The sequence below is a fragment of the Melospiza georgiana genome, chromosome 6 (genome assembly GCF_028018845.1).
Source record: "Melospiza georgiana isolate bMelGeo1 chromosome 6, bMelGeo1.pri, whole genome shotgun sequence".
Classification (NCBI taxonomy): Eukaryota; Metazoa; Chordata; class Aves; order Passeriformes; family Passerellidae; genus Melospiza; species Melospiza georgiana.
In genome coordinates this window covers 5,118,467-5,141,181 of record NC_080435.1, presented here as the reverse complement: position 1 = coordinate 5,141,181, position 22,715 = coordinate 5,118,467, and the positions used below count along the sequence as shown (strand labels likewise).

Genomic DNA, 22,715 nt, shown 5'->3' with positions numbered 1-22,715 from the left:
AAGTGCTGTAGGAAGTATATAACATTATCTTTGGCTGCACGGACCACCCAAGCATCATAAATCTATTCTGTTGGTATCTGCAAATCTACTTGCACATGGCTGTATTTAGCTCACAGATGCACCTCATGCGCTGCTCACTGCTCCCCATTCCTGTCTCACAGAATTATTTCATGTCTGGCTTAAAGGTCCCCCTGCCTTTTGGTTTAGTACCTTGGAGTAGATAACACTTGGGTAATAACGGCAAATGACAAAGTTGTTGTACACACAAAAGTATACCAGATGGAATCCTGTTTAATTATATTTAAAGATTTTGTTAGATTAAATACATAATTTTAAAAGTTCAGAGGGAAATTATTAATTTAAAACATATTAATACATTTCCAGAGGGATGAGTTAAGTTATAATTGTCTGCAATTCATTGAGGCAAATGTCATTTTTCTCTTCCTGCTTTTAGTAGAGAGGGAAGCAGTTTTGTTTTATTTCCACTTTGTTCTAGGCTTAGGGTGGTGACTGGGGCTTGTGTCACTGTGGGTCCATCTTTCTTAAAATCTCTGGAAATTTCTGCAGACTCTCTCTCTGGTTTGATTTTGAAGGAAGGTGTTCTCCTACAAAGAGAATGCATCATCAGAAAATCAGGTATAATCTAGAGGAGTTTAAGTCTCTATATATGTAAGGACTCATTAAGTGCCTAGCTCAGCATCAAAAGTCTGCCCAGCTGTGGGATGAGGATTTCACATCATAGCCTGTAAGGTTTGTACAGACTCCAAATGCAAGAAAAATTATTTAAACAGGCCAGGTTTCTGAATTTGGCTGTAGCTGTCTTTTCCTTGCCTGTGTCTCCCCTGAGCCTCCTTTCCCCAGTCTCAACAGCCCCAGCCCCCTCAGCCTCTCCTGGCAGGACTTGTTCTCCAGACCCTTCTCCAGCTTCATTGTTCTCCCCTGGACACGATCCAACTTTCTTGAAGTGAGCAGTCAGTCCAGAACTGAACAAAGCCCTCAAGGTGTTGCCTCACCAGTGCCAAGTACAGGGGGACAATCACTGCACAATCACTGCACAATCACTGCCTCGCTCCTGCTGGCCACGTTCCTTTTGTGACATTAGTGACAGAGGAGCGGGACTGTTGGACCTCAGGGCAGTCTCTTTGTAGGTGGCTGCTACCTGAGCACAAAGAGCACTGACATCTGCTCAGCTTTGCAGCACAGAGCCCATACCTCAGCAGCGAGCCTTTGCTGCTTAGTCTTTCAGCAGAGTCCCTGTCTGGAAAACCCCATGCTCTTTTCTGGGAGGTCTCTGTGTTTGAAAGGAAAGTTTGCGCCATCGCTGTAGAATGGGATCTGTTACCATGTCCTACAGAGTAAAAAAAAAAAAAAAAAAAAACCAAAACAAAGAAAAAGTATCATTAGAAGTAGAGTTTGCCACTTCTGGGTCCATAACTATTTTCTCTGACCATCATAGTTATAATTATGCTATGGCTTCCTTCCCAGTAAGCCACTATGTGGAGAGATGTCCAGAAGAAAAGCTGTTGATCAAGACCCAAAGCAGCTCCTTAATAAAAGGACAAATACCACACCCCTAGCAGAGAATAACCTGATGTTGGCCACAGTACAACTGCAAGACTGCTTTGCAAGTCACCCTGCACATTCCTCTGCCAAGTCACTACATCACAGGTAGCAGGTGACTTGTGTATTGCTTTCTAACAGAGGCAAAAAGGATGGCTCAAAACGCCCCAAACTAAGGACATCTTGTCATTCTCTTCTCTTTCTGTTACCATCACTTGCTAAAAGCACAGCTCATTCTTGAAGGAAATGAGAACATACCTATATTATTCTGTAGTGATTGCAGCCAGTCCTCCATCAGTGTCTGAGAAGGTGCTGCAAGGAAATACTCTGCCCCATCTCTCAGCCTGTAAATAAGGATAGGAAAAGGTGAATTCTAGTCAGTTTTGCCTTGTACCTTCTGTGTTTGTGAGTGTGAGACACTCCAGTTATGGCTCCTAACAACGTACAGCCTTGGGTGCCTGCGGGCGGGGAGCTGCACGGGCTTTTGTTTGTGCCCTTCTCTGTAAGACTCACCGCAGCATGAAGGCGTTCTCCTTCCTGCTGTAATTCACCAGCCTCTCACATTTGGCACCAGAAATGCTGAGGGACAGGACTGTGGATATGTTCTGAAGGGAGATAAAATTAAGATGAAATGTCTTCTGCGTCCTTTCTGCTAGGATTCAATTCCATACCAACCTGCAGGCAGACTACACACCCATCTCTTTATGCTTCTAACTTTAATCCTAGGATCACTGAATAGGGTGAACCACAGAGGAACCATGGACAATTGAATTATATCTTGAAGTCAACCCTTGAATTAGATTTGCCTTAAAAGAAGTATCTTTGAAAATTTCTGGAAGCTTATCAGTCTGTTTTCAGTTGTATCAGTTGAATAATTGCTGAATTTTCACTCAGCTCACATTTGAAAGGGAACAGATCACCCCAGCCCGAAACCAAATGTGACATTTAAAAATTCATTTTTACATATGTAGACATAAAGTTTGCTAGAAAGATTAAAAAAACAAATTACCTTAGTTGCTTCTTTGTCATCATCATAGAAATCAAGCTTTAATCCATCAAGTTTTACATAGAAGGATTTCCAAGACCTTGAGTGTGGCTATATGAATAGAAAAGGTAATAAAATTCAGTTGTGAGGTATATATTTTATAGGAAAATCTTATAGTGAAATCTTTCACATGCAGCTTTCATAGGAAGCCAGGATCTGTTGATATTATGATCACAGAAGTTCTCACAGTCATTGTTATCTCTTAGAAAAACAGGACCTGCTATGGTTTCTGTGTGAGTGATTCAAGAAAGGGTCTTTATGTGTCAGAACTGAAGAAACGACATAATCTGGTTCAAGCAAACTCTATACCATGTGGTCAGCAACATTGCTGAAGGTGGATAATCAAAGTTCTGTCTAATTTTCAGCCACCAAAACTCCACATTTTTCCCTAGCTGGAACACCAGCCCCTGCCTGCTGGTCACAGGCTAATTTTGTCAAGTGTTACTATCTAATGTGGCTGTTGAATTCTTCATTTACTAAGCTAACCCCAGTGGAATGCTACTGAGCAATGTGCAAAAGTAGCAGCTATTTCCAAGCCCAAGTATGCACCACTGAAACTTAGCCTAATGCCATGAGACTCCTCTTGATAAAGGATCCTTAACTTATATTCATATTTTGTTATGCCAGTGAATAAAGTTGACAATTTGGTCATTCACAGAAAAGGAAGGAAACAGTTCTGAGGAAGGTTAAGTCATAGCTTTTCTTGTTGGGGGATAATGAAGTTCAGTATCTCTGAACAGTGTGTGCCCAGAAGTGAAGAAAAACTAAATTTCTCTTCAAGAAGATGGAGTCCCATACCAGATTCACCTTTTAAAAGAGGTCTTTCAAGTTAAGAATTTCAGAGGAAATATTCTATGCGGCAAATAATCCAAGACAACTTGTTTATGTGCAAACACTCAGCAAAAAATGGATGTCTGTAGATTGGTGGTGAGTAGTAGAAAATTTCCTGGCCTGTCATGATTGTTAGGCTACTGCTTTGAAGTGATATTATTTCCCAGGATAAAAATTTAGGTTTCAGTTTCATTCAAACCTGTACTTAAGAAACCAATTCTTCAAAGATAAACAGGACCTTAATTCTGTTCTAGCACAGCTAGGAATTACAAATATTGGGAGCATGAGACTGCGGGCATCCACTGCTGACAAACTAACACAAACAGTTACAGGATCATGAAGTTTTAGGGTTTTTTTTTTTTTGGTTGTTGTAGTTTTTTCTTTTTTTTTTTTGGTTGTTTCATTTGGGTTTTTTCCTCCTAATTCAGTTGAGATATTGAAACCAGTTGCTATATTGTTTATAATTAGGAAACTGTAATTAACATGTTCATACAGCCTAGACTTTAGTTTATAAATTCATTAACTGTAGACAGACCCTGTTCTACATGGTTTCCGTGAAAGGCAAAAACTCCATTGTCTCTTTCTCTGAGAGATCAGGTACTGCCAAAGCCAGTGGACACTTCCTCATGCATTTTAGGGATAGCTGAAGCAAACTCACACTACTCAGCTCCTCTTCAGCAAGAGCTTATCCTGAAAAAGTCAGAGCAGATCTGGACTATAACTCGAGGAGCAATGAAATAACCCAGAGTGGTGGTATTTATTTCTACCTGTTGTCTTCGTGGAAGGAGCTGGTCGCGCTTCTCTAGGAAACCCTCCATGTTCTGGAGACTTGCAGGAACCTGGGATATACAAGCACAATGCTACTTAACTTTAAAATGGCCTCTAGGCACCTATGTTAAATTTCTGAAGGTATTTTTTAGATAAACTCCATGCAAAGAACGGATCTCTGGTTCCTCTAGCCCTTACATTGACAGCACAGCTGGAAATCCTCCCTAGGTTGCAATTGTGTGTTTGATAGACCACCTGAATGAAGAGAATTCAAATCCTTCTTGAACAATTTACTTATGGAATTTTCTCTACCTTAGCATGTTAATTAACTAATATTATTTTTATATTATTACTTGCATTCTACAACTTAAATTGTTCAAGTTATTAATACCATCTCCACAACTGCTGAGTTACACTAATGTATAGTGTTGTACTGGCACACTTGGGTATCTAACAAACATGCTCCTCTCAAAAGCAGAGGAGTAAAAGGAAACAGCTTTATCTGCCAATGAGGTAACAGTGAATTTCCTGCCAGGGTGAGCAAATAGGAGCTTTTGGTTCTAATCTTGCACCTGGTCAGCTCTTTGACAAGTGTGCCATGAGGTCCTGCCTCTCTCTGACTTCTAAACAGAGTGGACACTAGCACTGCCACCTCACACAGAGGCTGTAGGTAAATCATTCTCTGTGTGAGACATCACCTGTTTTTAAGTGCTCTGCTCGGTATTCAGCAGCAGGAATAGCTTTTAGTTCAGGAAGAGAAAAACAGAAACCAATATAGGTGTTAAGACCAAGGTTATAAAGCTCAGTAAATTAAAATCAGTTTTAAGCTGTCTTTGTGGAAAGTGTTTGAATTGCAAAGACACATAAAATGCTTCTTGTTTGAATCCAGGAGTGTACCCATCAGGATGCTACTGTATGGTGCTCTTTGTGACTTTCCCACAGAACTTCCTGTTACTGCCTTATTTAACTAGCACAGGACAGTGGTTTTGTGAGGAGAGAACCAGAAATTCCTGGGACTTACTGAAGATGTATTCTTTAATCTCTCCCAAGAGGAGCTAGACAGCAGTAAGTTTGGTGAGTTATCTGGTGACCTTTGTCCAGGCTCGGGTGGTGCTGCTGTTGGTGTGGTCTGCAGGCTGGAGAAAGAGGAGCCTACAGTATCTTTTTCCTGAGGAGATCTGTGGTCGGTGGCTTGTGATTCTGACACATTGCTGCTGAGTTGTTGGCTTATAGGAGGAGGAGATAAAGGAGAGCCTAAAGAACTGCGACTTTCTAAAGATGCAGCTTGTGGGCCCAGTGCCTTTGGTGTGGCTGGAGTGATAATCTCACCAAGCCTTGTCTCAGCTTTCATTTCGGTTTTGTTGCTGCTCTGCGCTTCAGGGACTTCCGAGGAAGTGAATTCTTGGAACCTTGTTGGAGATTTTTCAATGGGAGAGAAAATAGTTTCAAGTGGGACCCTCCAGGACACGCTGTGTGCGGGCACAGGTGGCAGTGGCGTTGTGCTCTTGGTCTCTGTCACTTTTGGTGGCGCATTCCTTTTGTCAGATGGTTTTCTTCTCAGAGATGGAACCCGGACGATTTTGCCTTTATCCTTCTGCTCACTTTCTTCTGTGTCCACTTGTTTCAGGAGATTCATCTCTCTCTGTAGGACAGCAGTATTAAATTTTTTTAAATTGCCTTCATACATTCATGAATACTTACCTAAGATTTTTTTTTATTTTAAGCAGGAATGGTTTTCCAAATAAACTGTCTCCTGGCAATGAACCTTAAGGCCTGCACCTCCACTGGCATTTTTTGAGTTAGATCTGAATTTAATTGCTATGTGCTAAGCATTATTTTGTTGTCCAGATCATGAATACTAGTGGCAGTTAATCTCAAATATGGTGAATTCTGTCCTTAATAAGTTCTCTGGAGGCTGATTTTTTTTAATAAGCTAAGGAGAAACTGTGCTCCTCTTGTGGCACTGCTTCTTTAAGTTTTCTGTAAGAACACCGAGTACCCAGGGTGGTTCTAGTGGAAAATTTCAGCAGGAAGGGCCTTTGTCCCTTCACTAAGCCAAATTTCAAGTCACTGAACAAAAAACAGATTAATTTTCAGCCTAAAGGCAAACACAACCACTATGTTTTTCTGGTTGTTTCAGGAAAATAATTTTAAAAACCTCCCCTAAAATGAAAGAGAACCTGAGAAGCTCACTGTATTAATATCTTTGGTGTTTAACACAATCCATTGTAAAAATCTTAAGGAAAAAGGCCTATCTGTGCATTGGTCTCCATTTATTTTCAGACCTTTGCTATTCTCTGTCACTTGCAGGTGGCTCCAGCTCCTTACTGAAATTCTGAATGAAGTAAAATCTCTCCATCTGTGTGGCAAGGGTTCACCCTGTTTCTCACACCCTGTTTGCTGGTCCTGGCAGAAGAAAGTTTGCACTTCTCCCCTACAGCTTTTTCAAGCTAGCTAGTCTATTTTGATCCACATATAGGTCTTGCTATGTCTGAAATATTTCAGCTTTGGTTTCTCATTTACCCCATCTTTTACATAGAGTGACATTCAAACAATCAATGACCCACATAATCTTGTTTCATGCACAGCTCATCAGCCTTCTACTACTCACCTTGGTTTTCCTGCTGAGCTGAGCAAATTTCTCTTCCTGCGCTGCAAGCATCTTCTCAAAATCATGATGTTTCTTCAATAATTCCTCTACTTCAGACACTGAATCCTGAATGGAAAAATTGCCACATACAGAAGTCCAAAATAAAGTCCATCGGAAGAGATCACACCTAAGATTTTCAGATTGATCCATTCTATTTAGCCAAGTGAAGGTTCTGAAAATTTTGTAACTGAATGTCTAAACTTTTTTCATTTGTGTATGAAGAAAATCTGAATTTACATTTTAAAAAATGGTCTATATCTTGCAGTCTGTTTGCTGTGAAGGAGAAAAAGGGCTCAAATACCAAACTTCCCTTTTCTGCAAGGCCATGTAGTACCATGGCTTCCAGCTATAACTGTTTCTGTGCAGATTGAGTACTTGGATTCTGGCTTTTGCTGCACACAGTTTGTTCCTGCCCTACAACAAATGCATCTGAGACTTCTTTCATGTCCTCTGAGTTTATGATACTCAAGTTCATGACTTTGTTTTCCAATCTTATAAATTATAAAAGACAGTCAACAATGAGAAAAAAAAATCTCAGCAAAACAAAAAAAATATGATTGCTAGTGTTTTAAAAGGAATTTACAAACTAGCTATAAACGTGCCTGTGTAAAACATTCTACCACTTAATGGGAATGAAAAGGTGGGGAAAGCCCCCTTTTTTTCCCTACAAAATGGGGAAAACTTCTTTTTCCTTTTGAATCAGGCTCTCAGCAAGACAGGGAAGGTTGAACCTTCTGCAAGGTATCTGAAAAAATGATCTGGAATCCTTCCAGGGCTTCTACTACCCCCTGGAAGCCACCACTTCCAGGAGCCCATCACCATGTTAAATGCAGCAGCTGCCCTGGGCTCACTTCTGCAAGAGGACAGAGCTCCTGCCCTTTCTAATCTCAAGGGCTCATTGGTGTTGAGATTGTGATTAATTTCAGGCCTGAGCTGGTCCACGAGCCAGGCCCTCTGCACATGCTAAGAGGCAGCCAGTGCTCAGTGATGCTGCAGGGCTGTTACTCACCCCATAGGATGGGTCTGAGAGAAAGCTCTCCTTGGCAGCCAGCCACGCTTCTGCTTGTTCAAGCTCTCTGCGGAGCAATTGGATCTCCCAGTTTTCTTCATATAACACTTTCCTCATGTCCCAGCTCTCCTTTACCTTCTTCATCAGCTCAGACAGCTCTAACAGTTTTTCTTCAATCTAGAAAAAGAATATTTGTAATGCCAGGAGTTGAAGAATCCAATCAGACTTTCACATGACAGTCAACTGTCTGGCAGTCACTAATCTGCCTTCATGATTTAGAAGATGATCTCTAGATAATTTTGTGATGTTAGCATAATTTAGAAAAGATGTCTGAGTCCTCTTTTTTCTACTTGAATTAATTTATCATGTAAATTGTGCAGCTAGATAATACAACTTTAGGCATATTCCACATACTGAATGACAAATATTCTGCCATATGATTTCCCAAGATGAAACTTTATATCTAGGCAGTTTGTACTATGAAACTAGTGAGAACTGGGAGATTCAACAAATGCATGCACGTATGGCAAGGCAACAATAGAGACACTTCAACTGTGGAAAGTTTTCTTGTTCTTTCTACAATAGAAGTAACGTGATCTTGCATAAATTCTGAAGATGTTTTCAATGGTGTGATCTCTGGATCTACAGACAGTGTCTTGGGCAAAGTCTAAAGATACACAGGTAACAGAATCACAGAAATTTTAACATTCCTCCCCTTTTGGACATTTCTGAAGAATTACATCTCTTCTGGTGAACTCAGGGACATTACCAATGCAAGGTGATTGCATTGTAATGTAGCACAAGAACTTTAAAATGTGTTTTCTTCTTCTGTGTGTCACATGAAATACGTAGCTTTTAATAGCAAAGAACCCCATAGTCCCATTTAGTTCTTCTGTTCTGAGAGACAAAGCTGCACCTCCTGCCTGTTTCACCTCTTTGTTCACTCTTGTTTGTAAAATATTTAACTCTTCAACACACCTCTACAGACATGAAATGCCCCTTCTTCATCAGGTCACCTCCTGCCTGCTGCATTTCTTCATATTTCAGCCACTGCTTCTCTATCTCGCGCTTGTACTCCTCGTGGCGCTTGATGAGCAGCTCCGCTCCCAGGACATCGTTTGCCAGTTCCTCAGATATCACCAGAGCATGCATCTCGTTGGCCCAGGCCCTACAGAATGGGGAAAAAAGGGTAAAAAGGGGAGGAATCTGAGTCTGCTGGACATTTGGGAATGCATACATCCCCTGGCTGTGGATACATGTATGCAGACTTTTATTTGTTCACAAAAGATATTAATATTGTCCTGATTTTGCCTGGGATAGTGTTGATTCTGTTCTTAGTAACTGGTACAGTGCTGAGTTTTGGATTCAGTACGAGAACAATGCTGACAGCCCTCTGTTGTTTTGGCTGTGCTCACCCTAAGCCAAGGGTGTCTCAGTGTCCAGGCTCTCCAGTGAGGAGGTGCACAAAGAGCCGGGCAGGGGGAACAAAGCCAGGACAGCTGACCTGAACCGGCCAAAGGGACACTCCATCCCACAGAACATCACAGCCCATATATAAACTGCAGGGAGCTGGCCAGGAGGGACCAATGGCTGCTTAGGGACAGGCTGGGCACCAGTGAGTGGTGATGAGCAACTGTATTGTGCATCAATAGTTTCTGGGAGGGTTATTTTTCCTTTTTCTTTTTTTTTAAAGAAATTAATCATTACTATTATTATATTTTACTTTTTTCTCAATTACTAGAGTGTTCTTATCTCAACAAATGAGTTGCTTTTTGTTTGTTTGCTTGTTTTTAGTTTCTGATTCTCCTCCCCAACCCACTGGGAACCTGGGGGAGTGAGCGGCTTGGCTTTGCTGCTGACTGGGGGGGTTAAACCATAGCAATATACAAATATGCTGATGAAGGTTTATAAATCTGGGGATTTATAATACTCCCAGTGCTGTTTCCATATGTAGCCTATTAAAAATAAAGATGTAGATCTGCACATACCAAAGCATTGTGCATTCAAATTCTCAGAAAGAACTAACTGCAATTGCCTAGACAACACAGTTTAACAGTATTTTTATACACTGTAAAGGACCACACATGAAAGTACTTCATGTGCACAAAGAGCATTCATGAAAAGAAGCATATTGATAGGTACTTTTTAAGAAACATTTTCTACTCCATAACTTTCAGCTGGCACAAACTTGCTCATGATTTACCTGAGCTCAGGATCTATCCCTTAGCATAGTAAGTGTCCAATAGTCAGTGGTAACCATTCCACTGTCTTTATATTTCTACTCCTGTCATAGGTGAACTTTTTCATTACCTATTCCAGGAGATTACCTTTAATGCAGCTGTTTTGACTCTGAGAAAAAGGGGCACTCGTGTCTATGCAGGTGTACAAATTACTTCACTATCTAACCCTACCTTCCTACAGAATCAACAGCATTTTCAATTGAAATTGTGAAACTACCAAATTTATGCACAGGGATGGAATTCTCCAGGGGGCTGTTTAGGGACTGTGTAGGAATTAGTCTAAAAAAAGTGTCTTTGTCATGCACACTGTGCTGAGGCATCATGGTCACCTCTGATATCTGGTAAATTCCGTGAAGTGCTGCTGAGGAGATGCCATGGATTATTGTTCAAAGAGATTTGAAAGCAAGCTGCAGAGCACCTGGGGCAGGAATCAAATAACTAACAGCTATAATTTAGAAAATCCTCTATGGGAAAGACAAGAAATAAGGCCCAATGCCAAACACAAGGGGCCAATACATACATCAGCTCCCTGCAGTCATTGAAGTAGAGCTGGACTTGTTCTGCCTGGCTCAGTCTTGCCTTCCTCTCCAGAAACTTTTTGTCCAAGTTTTCCCAGCACTCATCCACATCTGTGAGCCTCTCCATGATGTTCTCCTTAACTTGAGGGTACGTGCGGCTGAGGTGCCAAGCGTCTCCTCGAATCCGTTCCAGCTCTTTCATGATGACTCCCAGATCTCTCTGGAATGGAGACAGAATGGATTGTAAGACCAAGTCACTACTTAGTTCTATCAAAAGTGGATTTAACAATGCTGCATATATTTTCTACACTCTGGCTGTACAGAGGCTGGAAATATGAATGCCTCTCAGTTTTCCTTTAATGCCTTGTTCATCATTAAACATAAAAGAAACTTCTTTAGACATGAGAAAGATTATTTTGATGAATGTGGAGTTGAAGTTTCCCATGGTTCAGCTGACACCTTTGCAATTATCATAGCAGAGATTTTAGAAGAGAATTCATCCTTCAAAGCAAAAGCATTTGATTTGAAGCATATATTATCATTATATATCATAGCATATATAATAATATCATTATTATATATCATAGCATATAATAAAGAAGTATATAATATTCCAATGTTAAAAACAGGAGGAAAAAGCCCTCTTCTCTGAGGCACAAAGAATCTTTAAGGATGCAATAAATTTGTCTTGTAAGTAAGGCCTTTAAGAGGCTTCAGTCAAGAAGCAGTCTCTTTTTTTTTGCCATCTATGCTTTTCTGCTACTGCTTCATCAGAGATCCTCTTACCTCTACTCCCTCAAGATGGCTGAGAAGTGTCTGTACACCTGGAAGATCATACCCATAATCTTCTATATCTACCACTGCCTCTTTCTCCTGCATCCAGCCCTTTACTTCATCCACATCATGGTCATACTGGTGAACTTGACGGGCTGCTCTTAGATTCTGGAATAAGAAAGTAATTTAATGGTAATACTCTACAGCATTTTGTGTCAACAACATGAAGAAAGTCAATGTCAAATGTCAATATGCAGTACAATATGTCAAAATGCAGTACAAAATCACTGGGGATTTTGAGAGGGAATGAAATATCTTCCCCATTAAGTCACCTTGAAAGTGAGGTGTTAACCTGGGGTCCCCAAGTTCTGTTGGACAATGGAAAGAAACAAATGTCTCCAAAGAGCAATTTATCCCTACATAAGAAGAATTATCAAAATGGAGAGTATGAATTGCCCTCTAAAAGTAGCTCTCTACATCACAGAGGTTGTCTTAAAATACTACTTGGAATAAAGTCTACACTACAAACAGTGAAAATAAATTGAGCAAAAATCATGCTTTTCTGAAATGAGAGTATTAAAAAAAAAGTTCTAATACTAGTTTATAGTTAAACTTTATAGCAAAAATTGTCATGCATTTATTTCTGCTAACAGACAATAGTGGGCTTGAGCTACCTCATAAGCAACAGGTCATGCAACAGTAGTGAAAAATATGATTGATGATTTATATTCTCCTTAAAACAAACAAAAACATTGACTTCTGTGTGTCACCTCTGCTTTTCCATACATATCTGTGACTGCAGTTTCCTGAGGGAGAGTGAGCAGATTTAACACCCAACTGCCAACTAAAGGTAGGGGGCTGGCTCTGTGTTCTCCACCACATTCTCTTCCATACGCCTTCTCTGATTTCAAGAAGTTAACTCAGCAAAAATCCTGGAGAATTTTGATCATGTCACATAAGTAGTTCCATAAAAAGACTGATAAGTGGCAGAGCCAGACTCCTGTTAGTGGTGGTAAATTGTTGGATTGGCTTTGTTTTTCAGGAAACTGGAGTTAGCAGTGAATTAAGGAAAACAATTTCCCGGCACTGATAAACATCTTTCAAGTATAAACCTTGCCAGGAACAGTAGGGTAAGCAGTGGCTATAAAGGGAAATGAATCTAGAAAAAATTGAACAAAATGTACTCATTGCCCCTGTAAACCATGTGTTTCAACATGAGTTTGGGAAAGAAAGGGCATGGGAGGCTGCAAGGAAATCAATGCCCCAGTTTTTAATGTGTTTCCTACCTCTGTCCTTATATCAATGGCATTGCATAGTTTCTCCCACATTTCATTGATTTGCTTAGTTCTCTTCTGGATAACATCCATCTTGCTGTGGCCTTCCTTATCCAGTTTAGATGCTAACTCATTTAAGGAGACAACTTTGGAATGTCCCAGTGGTTTCATCTCATTTACAAAATCTTTAAACTTCTTCTCCAGCACCTGCAGAATAAATGGGCACACAAATTTAGATAAAGAATTTCTGCCTACCTCCATGAGAGAGGCAGAAGGAATCACTTTCTCTGCTTTGTATAACACAAAAGCTATGCACTGCAATCTACAAGTGCAAATTGCTTGCTAAATCCAAATGACCCAGAGTCAGAGAAAGGGGGAAGACATCTTTTGTCTTGATCATTTAACATTCTGTGTCACAGAGAAAAAATAACCATGTCCTGACAAGCAGAAGCTGCTCACATCAAAAGTTAATGAACAGAACTTGTCTACATATGCAGCAGTTCCTAGGAGGAGTGGACACTGCTAATTATACCTCTCTGCACTGTGTGCCCCAGGGAGAAATTTATCCTTGAAATCAGCAGCAAGAGATATGAGCACTGCAGCCCACTGCTTTTGACCATAGTCAAATTTTTTAGCTCCTGTCAAATTTATAAGCAGGAGTGTGCTGACCTCATCTCATTCCAAGAAAAGCTAACTTTCTGATACATCTAATTTTCTGTTGGAGGATGCTACCTCAGCAAGCCTGTCAAAGCAGACAGAAGCCAGTCTGAGTTCTTGCTGTACAGATAACAGCTCTGCTTAGTTTTTGTCATTGTAACATGCTTCATTGTCAGCAGCTATATAAAAATTGCAGCAAATATATCCCTGCCTTGCCACACCACACATGCGATACTTTTTATTTTCTTTTACCTCAACATCATCTAAGTCCTGCCCATAGTCATCAGACTCTGCTACAGACAGTTTACTGGAAAGCCATGCATCTACCAGCTGGAATTCTCTTTCAAACTGATAGAGCTGGAGTTGTTCTTGCAGGCGTTTTCTCTGGGTGTCAGACTTCTGTAGGAGAGACTGATAGTCTGCTAGGATCCCCTGGAGCTTTGAAAGTATTACCGAACTGCAAAGAATAAGAAGCAGAAAGTATGTCTTTGCTTTATGGTTCTTTTTAAACGCTGCTTTTTCTGACAGGTTTAATTTGCAACACCTTTAAAACACAGAATAAACCAGATAAGATCATGGAGTGAGTTATGCTGTGCCAATAAACCCAGCTAGCTCAGGAAATTAAAGTAAATCATACAAATGGCTGCTCTTTTCCTATCCTTCTCCCCAGATATAGAAACAAATTTTCAATAAAAAACAGTGAACTGTCAAGAATGTTCATTTCCTTTCCCAAGCACAGTGGTTTTTGAACATTTGTGGTAAATTAAGTTAGATGTCTACTCCTGGGAGCAGACAATGGACAAAGAAGCTGATCTGCATTAAACGGTCTGTTGTGAAAAAAAAAAAAACAACTCATGAAAGCATTAAAACAATCAAACAATCATCAAGCTTTTGGGGAGTTCAGTGTCCGTGATGATGATGGAGGGATGGATGATCCCTGAAATCTTATTTCTAAATGAGCCATCAAACATAGTTGAACTTTTCTTTATTTGCCTTCTCTGGGAGTTTCTGTCAGATGTGAAGGAGAAACCTGATTTTACTTTCATACCTCTCTGGACTGTCTTTGTTTATTAAGCTGGCTCCTGTCTCCTGTATTTTCTCGATCCTCAACCCGAAGCTATCCATGTCCAGTTTGGTAGCTTCAAGTTTACGAAGTAAAACTTGTGTGGATTCTTCATTCTTCCCGTAATCAGAGGTCTCCAGAATGAAACTCCTCTCTGCCAGCCATGCCTCCACCTCCAGCAGCTGCATAAAATACAGGGATGAGCCTTGATACAGCTTGATTTAGGTCAAGACAAAGAAAACTAAAAGCAGTGGTGCACTGACACATCAGTGAAAACAGAGAGCACCTTAGATGTGTTCCTGTAATGCAGTCTAGCGGACACCGTTCCAAAAATTGTGTACCCAGAATCCAGTAATTGCAGTTACATATTACTCACTGCCATTTGTTGGGAAGATAACTGTTGCTTCTCCACTGTATCCTTATTTACCAGATATGAAAAATCAAGGCAGTGTGAATTCTGCTTCTTTCTCAGCACTTACATCCATTCAACAATACAGGTGCCAGTTGTTTTAAGAAAAGAAATTAAAAAAATAAAATCCCCCAGGAGCCATCCTTACCTCATTTAGGAACAGATGGGCCTCATAGGACTGCATAAGCCTCTGTCTCCTCTCTTGAGCTTCTGCCTTCAAGGTCTCTACAGAAGTCTCAAGCTCCTTCAGATGCTCTAAAATCTTGCGAGAGGCTGAGTGGCCTCCCCTTACCAGTTTCTGTCCTGTACTGATCACTGCTTTGGTCAAAGCATCTCGACTGTTTATCTCATTCTCCAGGTTCTGGAAAGAGTAAAGAGTAAAATGATAGACCAAAAATTCAAGTTACAGAATTTTTATTCCAGAAAATGTAGTCATGCAATTCCTTTATAAATTTGCTTTTTCTCTTCACAAAGGTGGGTCAGAGGTACAAAGTCTGAGTGCATGCTTGGATTGGAGTGGAGGACTTTTTTTTTGGGGTGAAGCAGTGATCATAGAAATCAAATTTAGCCATGAAGTTTGAACTTTGATGTATATCTACCTCAGAGTATGGAGGGAAAAGGTTCAACTTGCCTGCACGTTACTATTTATCACTTGCCAATGCTTTTGTAGAAGATGCATCTTTGCATAGCAGCCACTGTAAACACTGCAGGTACACCAGTGCCAGGCAGCCAACAGGACAAGGAGAGAAGAAAACCACCTCAAACCAATTCTCAAGGGCTTTCCTTGACATTAATTTTTGAAGACTGGTAGATGTTAAAACTATATGCATCCCTCCATATACTCTGCCCTGGGTAGGCAAGGCCCATGCTGTGGTTTTTCTGTGACCATACATGCATTTCTGTGAGCATACATGCATTTCTGTGAGCATACATGCTTTCTTTGGCTGACTGTGTCTGAGCACAAACAAGCCCCACTATTTTACCATTGCTCTGTTTAATTTCACAGCTATGAGTAAGCAGGTTCAGAGTTAGACTGCAGTGCTCTGTTAATGTAGAAGAGATGCCCTCTATGAGGAGAGGAGTTGCTTTCTCAACTCAAGTGTCAAACTTGGCTGGAAAAAGCTCTGATTCTAATCTTGCCTTTAACTTCCCCCTATTGATTTCAAGATGTTGTTGAAAAGTAACACCATATCTTTTCCAAGCCAAGCAGCTGTTTGAAGGCAAAATATATTTGTGTGTAAATGCTGCTTTGCAAGGCAGCTTCTTTTTTTTTTCTTCCTTAGGAAGAAGGTTAATACAGTTCACTCACAATCTCTTTTGTGGCAACAAATCAAGGAATGAATTTTGCAAATCTGGCTCATTAGGACAAACAATAGAGGTGAAACTAACAGAATATTCAATTCTTGACTGTTATGCCAATTGTGACATTTGCTTGCTTGTAAACCAACATTAAAAATAAAGTGCACAGGCTGTAGCTAACAATTTTTGAGAATTAAAAGCTTATATTTTAATCCTGTTTCCAGAAGAATAGTAAGTAAAATGTCAGAGAATTTTATTATGCACCGATTTTATGGTATATATCTCCCACTCTCACAGTTAGTTGAAACATTTTGAGACTTAGCCAATTAACAAAAATTAATCATAGCCTAAAGCAGTATCTCCTCTGTTCCTTCAGTTATTTGAAATATTTTCGCAGATTAATTCAGCTCAAGCATTCTTTTCTTCTGTGAACTTAATTACTTTCTTACCAAGCCAAAGAGTTCATAAATTATAGGAGTTATTGCACACAAAACAACATTTATGTTATTAATCATGATGAAACAAGTTTTTCATTCTTACTGTTTCACAATGATAGCACCAGATGCTTGGGCTTTCTCTCTTTCTGACTGTGTCTATCACACACATTGACAATTCATAGGATCTCCTGTCTTTCCCAATCCTAATGCAGCTTGAACAGATTTCTCCAAAAGTCATTGACATGGCACTTAAATGGGATGTCCCATGCTAATATTATTATTAAATACCAATAGCTGCTGGCAAATCTTAGCAGGAATATTTTTTCTTCCACCTTGTACTTGCCAAGAGAGAGTACTCCTTATTAAAGAACCATCAGGAAGGTATTTATTGGTATTTGAGATGACAGTATTCCAGGCACTGCTTTCTCTGATGGCCCATCTGAACCTTGTGAAATATTTCAGCAGTTGTCTTGAAAGCTACCACTGGAGTGAACGTCAGCTAGCATAATAATTCCCTGTTAACTCCCTCCCTCCCTTCATCAGAGCTGAAAAAGTTTTTGGTAAAAATATTTTCCTGGGAACTTATCCTGAGACATCTGAGCAATGAGCTTTCTTGGATCTACTGAGTTTGAAAGCATTTTGTTAGGACCAAAGAACCTATGAAAATATGCACAAGTTTGTAAACTCTATTTTGTATTGAAAGGGCCAGGGTTTGAACTCAGTTCACAGAAACAGCCAACGTGACCACAGAAGGTCTGTGGTGTGGTACTTGCACCCCTGCAATGGTAAGCAGGATGGCATCCTGCATGTTGTCAAGTCATGGACAGATCCTTGAAAAAGAAAAGGATAAAAATGATGCCAGGCATGCTGACTCCTGTTAGCCAAAGCACAGCAGATGAAGTTTGCTAGAGACAAATTGAATTAAGTGTTTTCTATTTAATTCTAAAGACTGATTCTTTATTTGATTCTAAAGACATGACACTACCTGGTGCTTCTCCTGTAGACTCTGAATGGTTACCAGGGATTGGCCATAATCCTTGGAGGAAGCCATGGGGAGCTTCTCACGAACCCAAGCCAGCTCCTCATCAACATCTCGGAAGAACTGGTACTGCAGTCTGCTTGCCTCCAGACTTCCCCGCCTCTCCTGCAGAGGGTCACGTAGCCTTTTGTACCTGGAGGTTTTAAAGGTAATCCAGTGAGGACTACAGATTGATAAGGAATGAATGCCAAACACTAATTTCAGAATAGTGTAGAGAAGGAAAGAAAAAAGAATACTCAGGGAAGAAAAAAGCTGGCAGAAGACAGGCCAGGCTCCTCTCACACACCTCTGCACCAGTTCATCCACTTTCTCTTCTAGTTCATCAGCAAGGAAATGTTTCTCCTTCTGGAACTGCTGAGCTGTGACCACAAGCTCTTGCAGCCGGTCCCTATGGGCAGCAATGTCTTCCTCCAGTTCCTCTTGTTTCTTCAGATGACTGTTCAAAACCACCAGATCATTGTCATTGTATGGTGCTTTCAGGTCATTTTCCACACCTTCCAACCATTTCTCCGTGTCCTCTACATTTCGCTGAAAATGAAGACCCTGAGAACAAGCAAGAAGAAAAAATAATTTAAACCTTTAGGACAGATAATGTGATGTGAAAATCTCAGCCACTTGCAGTAAAGATTGCACACACTGCTCAGTGAACTTTTCCCATACACAATGGTGGTGCAAATGAAGAAGAGAATTCAGTCATGGTAAAGACAAGAACAGACGCATTGAACATCACTAGCTTATCTTACTTGTGTTGCACAAATGCAGATCATGGACACAGCATCTTTAAAAAAAAGAACATTTAAAGGGAGAGCTCTGTTTTATAACCACAGATTTTCTGATAGCCCAAGCAAGCATAACTCACAGTCATGACAATTCATGTGCCTGGAGCTAGAAAAATGAAAAGCAGCTGTAGGTTTCTTTCTCAATGTGCTAGAGAAAAGATGCCCTTGAGAAAGATGCAGAGTTGACACATTTGAGTAAACACATTTTTCCTCAGTAACTCTCTTTGGAATCTGGATCTAAACCAGCAGCAGAAAGCAGAATGGAGCCCAGAGGATACAAATCCTCTTCCCTCCATAGGGATCTCCAATTTTCCTGCCAATTCCATTCAGTCAGTCCACACTTAGCAGATTCTTTGCAATAATGGCCTTGAGGAATCAGGCTGGATTGTATCAAGTGGCACTTGTAGATGAGACATGTAGCAAGGCAGCTGTGCTATCTCTGGAAAAGACACCAAGATCCAGCCACTGGCACCCCTGTTGCCACTGGCATTACCTTGTAAGCATCCTGCAGTTTGGTCCATTTATCCTGGCAACTTGCTAGCAGCTCTTCCCACAGCTCTTCCATTTCTTGTAGTCTGGACTGAATGGCTTCTGGGGCATAGTGCCTTTCATGGAGCATCTTCTCCCCTTCCTATGTCAGAAGGAACAGGCAACATATTCTTCCTTTGCTGAATGCACTAGAATATATCACTTTTGTCTTCATCACCAAAGTCTACCAGCACTCTTTGGTAAAGGGCCAGCTGCAACCTTCACCTCCTGACATAATAGATGGAGATATTGCAGAGACAGAGAAAAATCTAATAAAGACAAAAGGCTTACTGAAATTAGGGCAGAAACTGCACAGCAAGGGAAGCAAGAGGCACAGCAAGTGAAAGGTGCTATACTAGGTCAGTAGGTATTCTACTAGGACTAGCACAAATACTAGGACTATTCCCAACAAAGAAGGCGGGGCATCATGAAATAAAGTGAAAGAGATTGTGCAAACAAGTCTATAAAACCAGATAATTTTACTGAGGATTGTAGCTCCCTTTAACCCCCTCTTGTCATGTCTGCAAACAGGGGGATTGAAAAAGAAAAGAAAGCAAATAAAAGAAAGAAAAGAGAAAAGAAAAAGGAAAAAAGAAAAGGAGAGGTGTTTCTAAGATGCAAGTGAATCTGGAGGGGGCAATCTACTTTTAATGTAGCAATCTATTGCAAAATACATCCAGTAAGCACTGTACTGAAAATAAAATTAATAAACATGTTACAGTCTGTCCTTCCAAACTTATCATCTGATCACAGCTTCTGCCAAATATCTGACAAGCCTTGTCAGGCTTCCTTCATATCTCGCCTACTAACGTGTCTCTGCAAAGGAAGCACTTGAAAACTATCCTTTTTGTTGGATACATCTTACATGTCTTGTTAAGGCTGTACATCCAATCAGATAGATTCTCTGCTGGAAATAAACAAGGATACCTCTAAAGTGGCATTCACCCAGAGAGATGTCCCTAAAGCCAGTGGATTGAATCTTTTATTGCAGGTCCCCATCTGTTTCCATTGCATGCACAGTGAACATGCAGAGCAAGCTCACACTAGATAGTAAGGGAGCGAAGAAAGAGATGGACACAGAAAATTCTTGGTGGACTAAAAGAATAAGCTTCTCAGTACACTCAGAGACAACATGGACAATACCAGTGAGAGGACAGTGACTCCCCCTCCCTTGGTTGAGATCACTGTAACTCACACTGTCTGCAGAGTCTTTCATGCCAGTTCCCCACCCTTGCCCAAAACCCTGCTTCTCTCACTGATTTGATGGAGTCCAAGTGATTTCTATTGGCCATGATCTCTGCTTGGAAAGCCTGGTGCCTCTGCAGTTTGGTCTGCAGATTGCTTGGATCCTTCCAGCTATCATCCTGGGCAATGCTGTTCTTCTCGTTAATCCAGGCAGCCACCTGTGAGGAGGGAAGAACAGAAATAAACAAAATCTTCAGTGTTTCTTCAGTTTCTTCAGCTCCAGCCTGCAGGCTCTCCTCTTATATATATAAAACAGGGAACTGGGAAATGGGGACCAAAATGAGTTGTCCTTCTGAGGTTCTGCTTCCCATAGCTCCTCCTGCCCTTCATGAGGTCACCCCTATATGTTTGTTTACTAGCATTGTTTTCTGGAAAGGGAGCTTCTCCATCAGATAGCCCCCATGCAGTGAGAAAATGCATGGGCACCTGTGTGCATGGGGGAGCATAGACAATGATCACCCTATTTCTAACCCATTGTCAGTATCTCACAAAAAAATCTTCCTTTTTTTTTTAATGATGGCACATTCCCTTGTAATGCATTTATTTTTTCTGCATTTTGCTGTTTTCCAATGCACAGTAGATCTTTCATTTACTACACTAGACTAGAGGAAAGAATCGAAAAATATCCCTTCATCCTTATCCTCATCTTTCCTAATATTATCTCATTCCAGGCTCAGTTCCTTGATTTTCCTCACAGCAAATCTGTCTGGGCATTCAGATCTATGCAGCACAGCGTAATTTAAGAAACCAGAATATTATGAATCCTGTGTAATTTTACCTCAAAAGAATTCTTCAGGAACTTCTGCAGAAGCCTTGATTCCTCTAGCAAATGTCTGCGAGCAGCAGCATTCTCCAGCAGTCTCTGTTTTCTGAGATGAAGACAGATATGTGAGGTAAAAGTCACAGAATGAATTAGATAGATAAGGGTTTTCAAATTTCACCTCTAAAACACACATGATCAAATCCTCCATTCCCTAGAAGGGAAATGTCCATGATATGCAGATTCCCTTGATCCAGCTGTCAGAGAAGATGCCCAGGACACTGTAGGAAAGATTGCGAACTGACAGATATCCCACAAGTTCTGTGTATATGGTATCTGCCTCTGGAAATCACCATTATTGCCTTTCAGGATTCAAGAGAACATAAACTCAGCACGTTTCTTATGTGGAAATCCTGCAAATGTGATGGTGTTTGTCATGGATAAACTAAAGCTACACCATCCTTTAATTTTTTTCCCCCACTTTTGGACCTGCAGCCCTTTATTAGTGTTAATGCAGATGTGAGATATTAATAAATCATATAAAATTAGAAAACATTTACAAATCAGTATGTTCACTAGAATCAAAGGGGACTTCCAGTCTCTTTTCATAACTTTTATGTAGCTCTTTTAATCTACCACAGCAGGGAATACAACTGCTTTTACTTCAGCCCTTGTTTAAGATGAACAATATGCAAATTGTTAGTAGCAATAAAGTAATTCACACGAGAGGGCAAGATGTGATCAGAAAATTTGCAAATGCCCTAATGGATAATCTGAGTGGGGCTTAAAGATCAACCCCATTAGAGCAGAGTAAAGCAGTTGTCTAGGAAATTACCTTTGGTATTTAATGATGTTATTTAATGATAATGAAGTATTTAATGGCTTGGCAGGCCTTCTGTTTTCAGCACTGTCCAGAATGAGCATCACAGCACTGTCCCCAAGGCCAGGCCAAAATTAAAGAGAAACTGCCTTTTTCTGAATCCTGCTCCCCCTCCACTTAATTGCTTTTTGGAATGAAATACAGCCAATTTGGGAAGACTCCAGTGCAAAGCATGAAGTTGAGCAAATGCAAACCAGCTTATAGTTCTCTTAATTCACTTAAAGATAATGATCACAGGAGGAGGGTCTCATTGCAGAAGAGATTGGTGGCTGACATGGGAAGGATTTGACTTTACCTCCTCAGAACAGCCTGGCATCTGCTGCTGATATTTTCTGAGTCATAGTGCTTGTTCTGTGTTAGCTGCTGAGCAAATGAAGCCATCTCATTGATTTTCTCCATCTGAGCTTCCAGGGCTTTTTCAAACTGTGCGTGTTTCCACTGCAGGCTCTCCACACTAGACACTGAGTCCTGGACAGAATTCAACAAAGGGAAGCTGCTTTCAGTCAGAGTCTTTCCATCCAAAACACTGATAATCCAGAAGATAAATGGCATTTACCCCATATTTGCAAAGTAGTTGTCAAGAAATTTTTTTGTTCCTTGGAATTGACTGGCATTGATCTGACACTTGGGACCTAAATATTGTTCCGTGCAAGGTCTGAAACCATTATTTCAGTGCTGGATGCTTAGTTTCTTGTGCATATTGTTGTGCTGGTTAGAACACATAACGCCTCAGGAATTGAAACATCAGCCCCTAATTTTAAATCAGTCTTAAGACAGATGCCATGTTGAAAGCAAACGTGGGATGTCAAACTGAAATCAGAGTTAAGTGAACAAATATGTCACAGAAGGAGTTTAAAATTAGAGTCTCAATTTCAACCCATGGAATTTGGAAGAGCTCAGATCCAGATTTGAATTTGAGGATTGGAGTCTGACATTACATTTAATCTGCA

At 40.5% G+C, this 22,715-nt stretch overlaps 1 protein-coding gene across 1 annotated transcript in view; it reads right to left on the bottom strand.

The window, feature by feature from the left end:
* Positions 1-345: 345 nt before the first annotated feature.
* SPTBN5 (spectrin beta, non-erythrocytic 5) overlaps positions 346-22,715 on the bottom strand; it is an 89,347-nt gene continuing 66,977 nt past the window's right edge. The window contains exons 46-67 of the mRNA XM_058027083.1: positions 22,061-22,233; positions 20,904-20,994; positions 20,137-20,283; positions 18,846-18,983; positions 17,860-18,116; positions 17,520-17,706; positions 14,947-15,159; positions 14,375-14,571; positions 13,579-13,783; positions 12,682-12,876; positions 11,408-11,563; positions 10,624-10,841; positions 8,842-9,031; positions 7,864-8,040; positions 6,816-6,920; positions 5,226-5,846; positions 4,204-4,275; positions 2,570-2,656; positions 2,074-2,165; positions 1,819-1,904; positions 1,213-1,348; positions 346-605 (exon numbers count right to left, since the gene is read on the bottom strand). Of these exons, the coding sequence (XP_057883066.1) occupies positions 431-605; positions 1,213-1,348; positions 1,819-1,904; positions 2,074-2,165; positions 2,570-2,656; positions 4,204-4,275; positions 5,226-5,846; positions 6,816-6,920; positions 7,864-8,040; positions 8,842-9,031; positions 10,624-10,841; positions 11,408-11,563; positions 12,682-12,876; positions 13,579-13,783; positions 14,375-14,571; positions 14,947-15,159; positions 17,520-17,706; positions 17,860-18,116; positions 18,846-18,983; positions 20,137-20,283; positions 20,904-20,994; positions 22,061-22,233 (3,918 nt within the window). The 3' untranslated portion in view covers positions 346-430. The remainder of the gene's footprint in view (positions 606-1,212; positions 1,349-1,818; positions 1,905-2,073; positions 2,166-2,569; positions 2,657-4,203; positions 4,276-5,225; positions 5,847-6,815; positions 6,921-7,863; positions 8,041-8,841; positions 9,032-10,623; positions 10,842-11,407; positions 11,564-12,681; positions 12,877-13,578; positions 13,784-14,374; positions 14,572-14,946; positions 15,160-17,519; positions 17,707-17,859; positions 18,117-18,845; positions 18,984-20,136; positions 20,284-20,903; positions 20,995-22,060; positions 22,234-22,715) is intronic.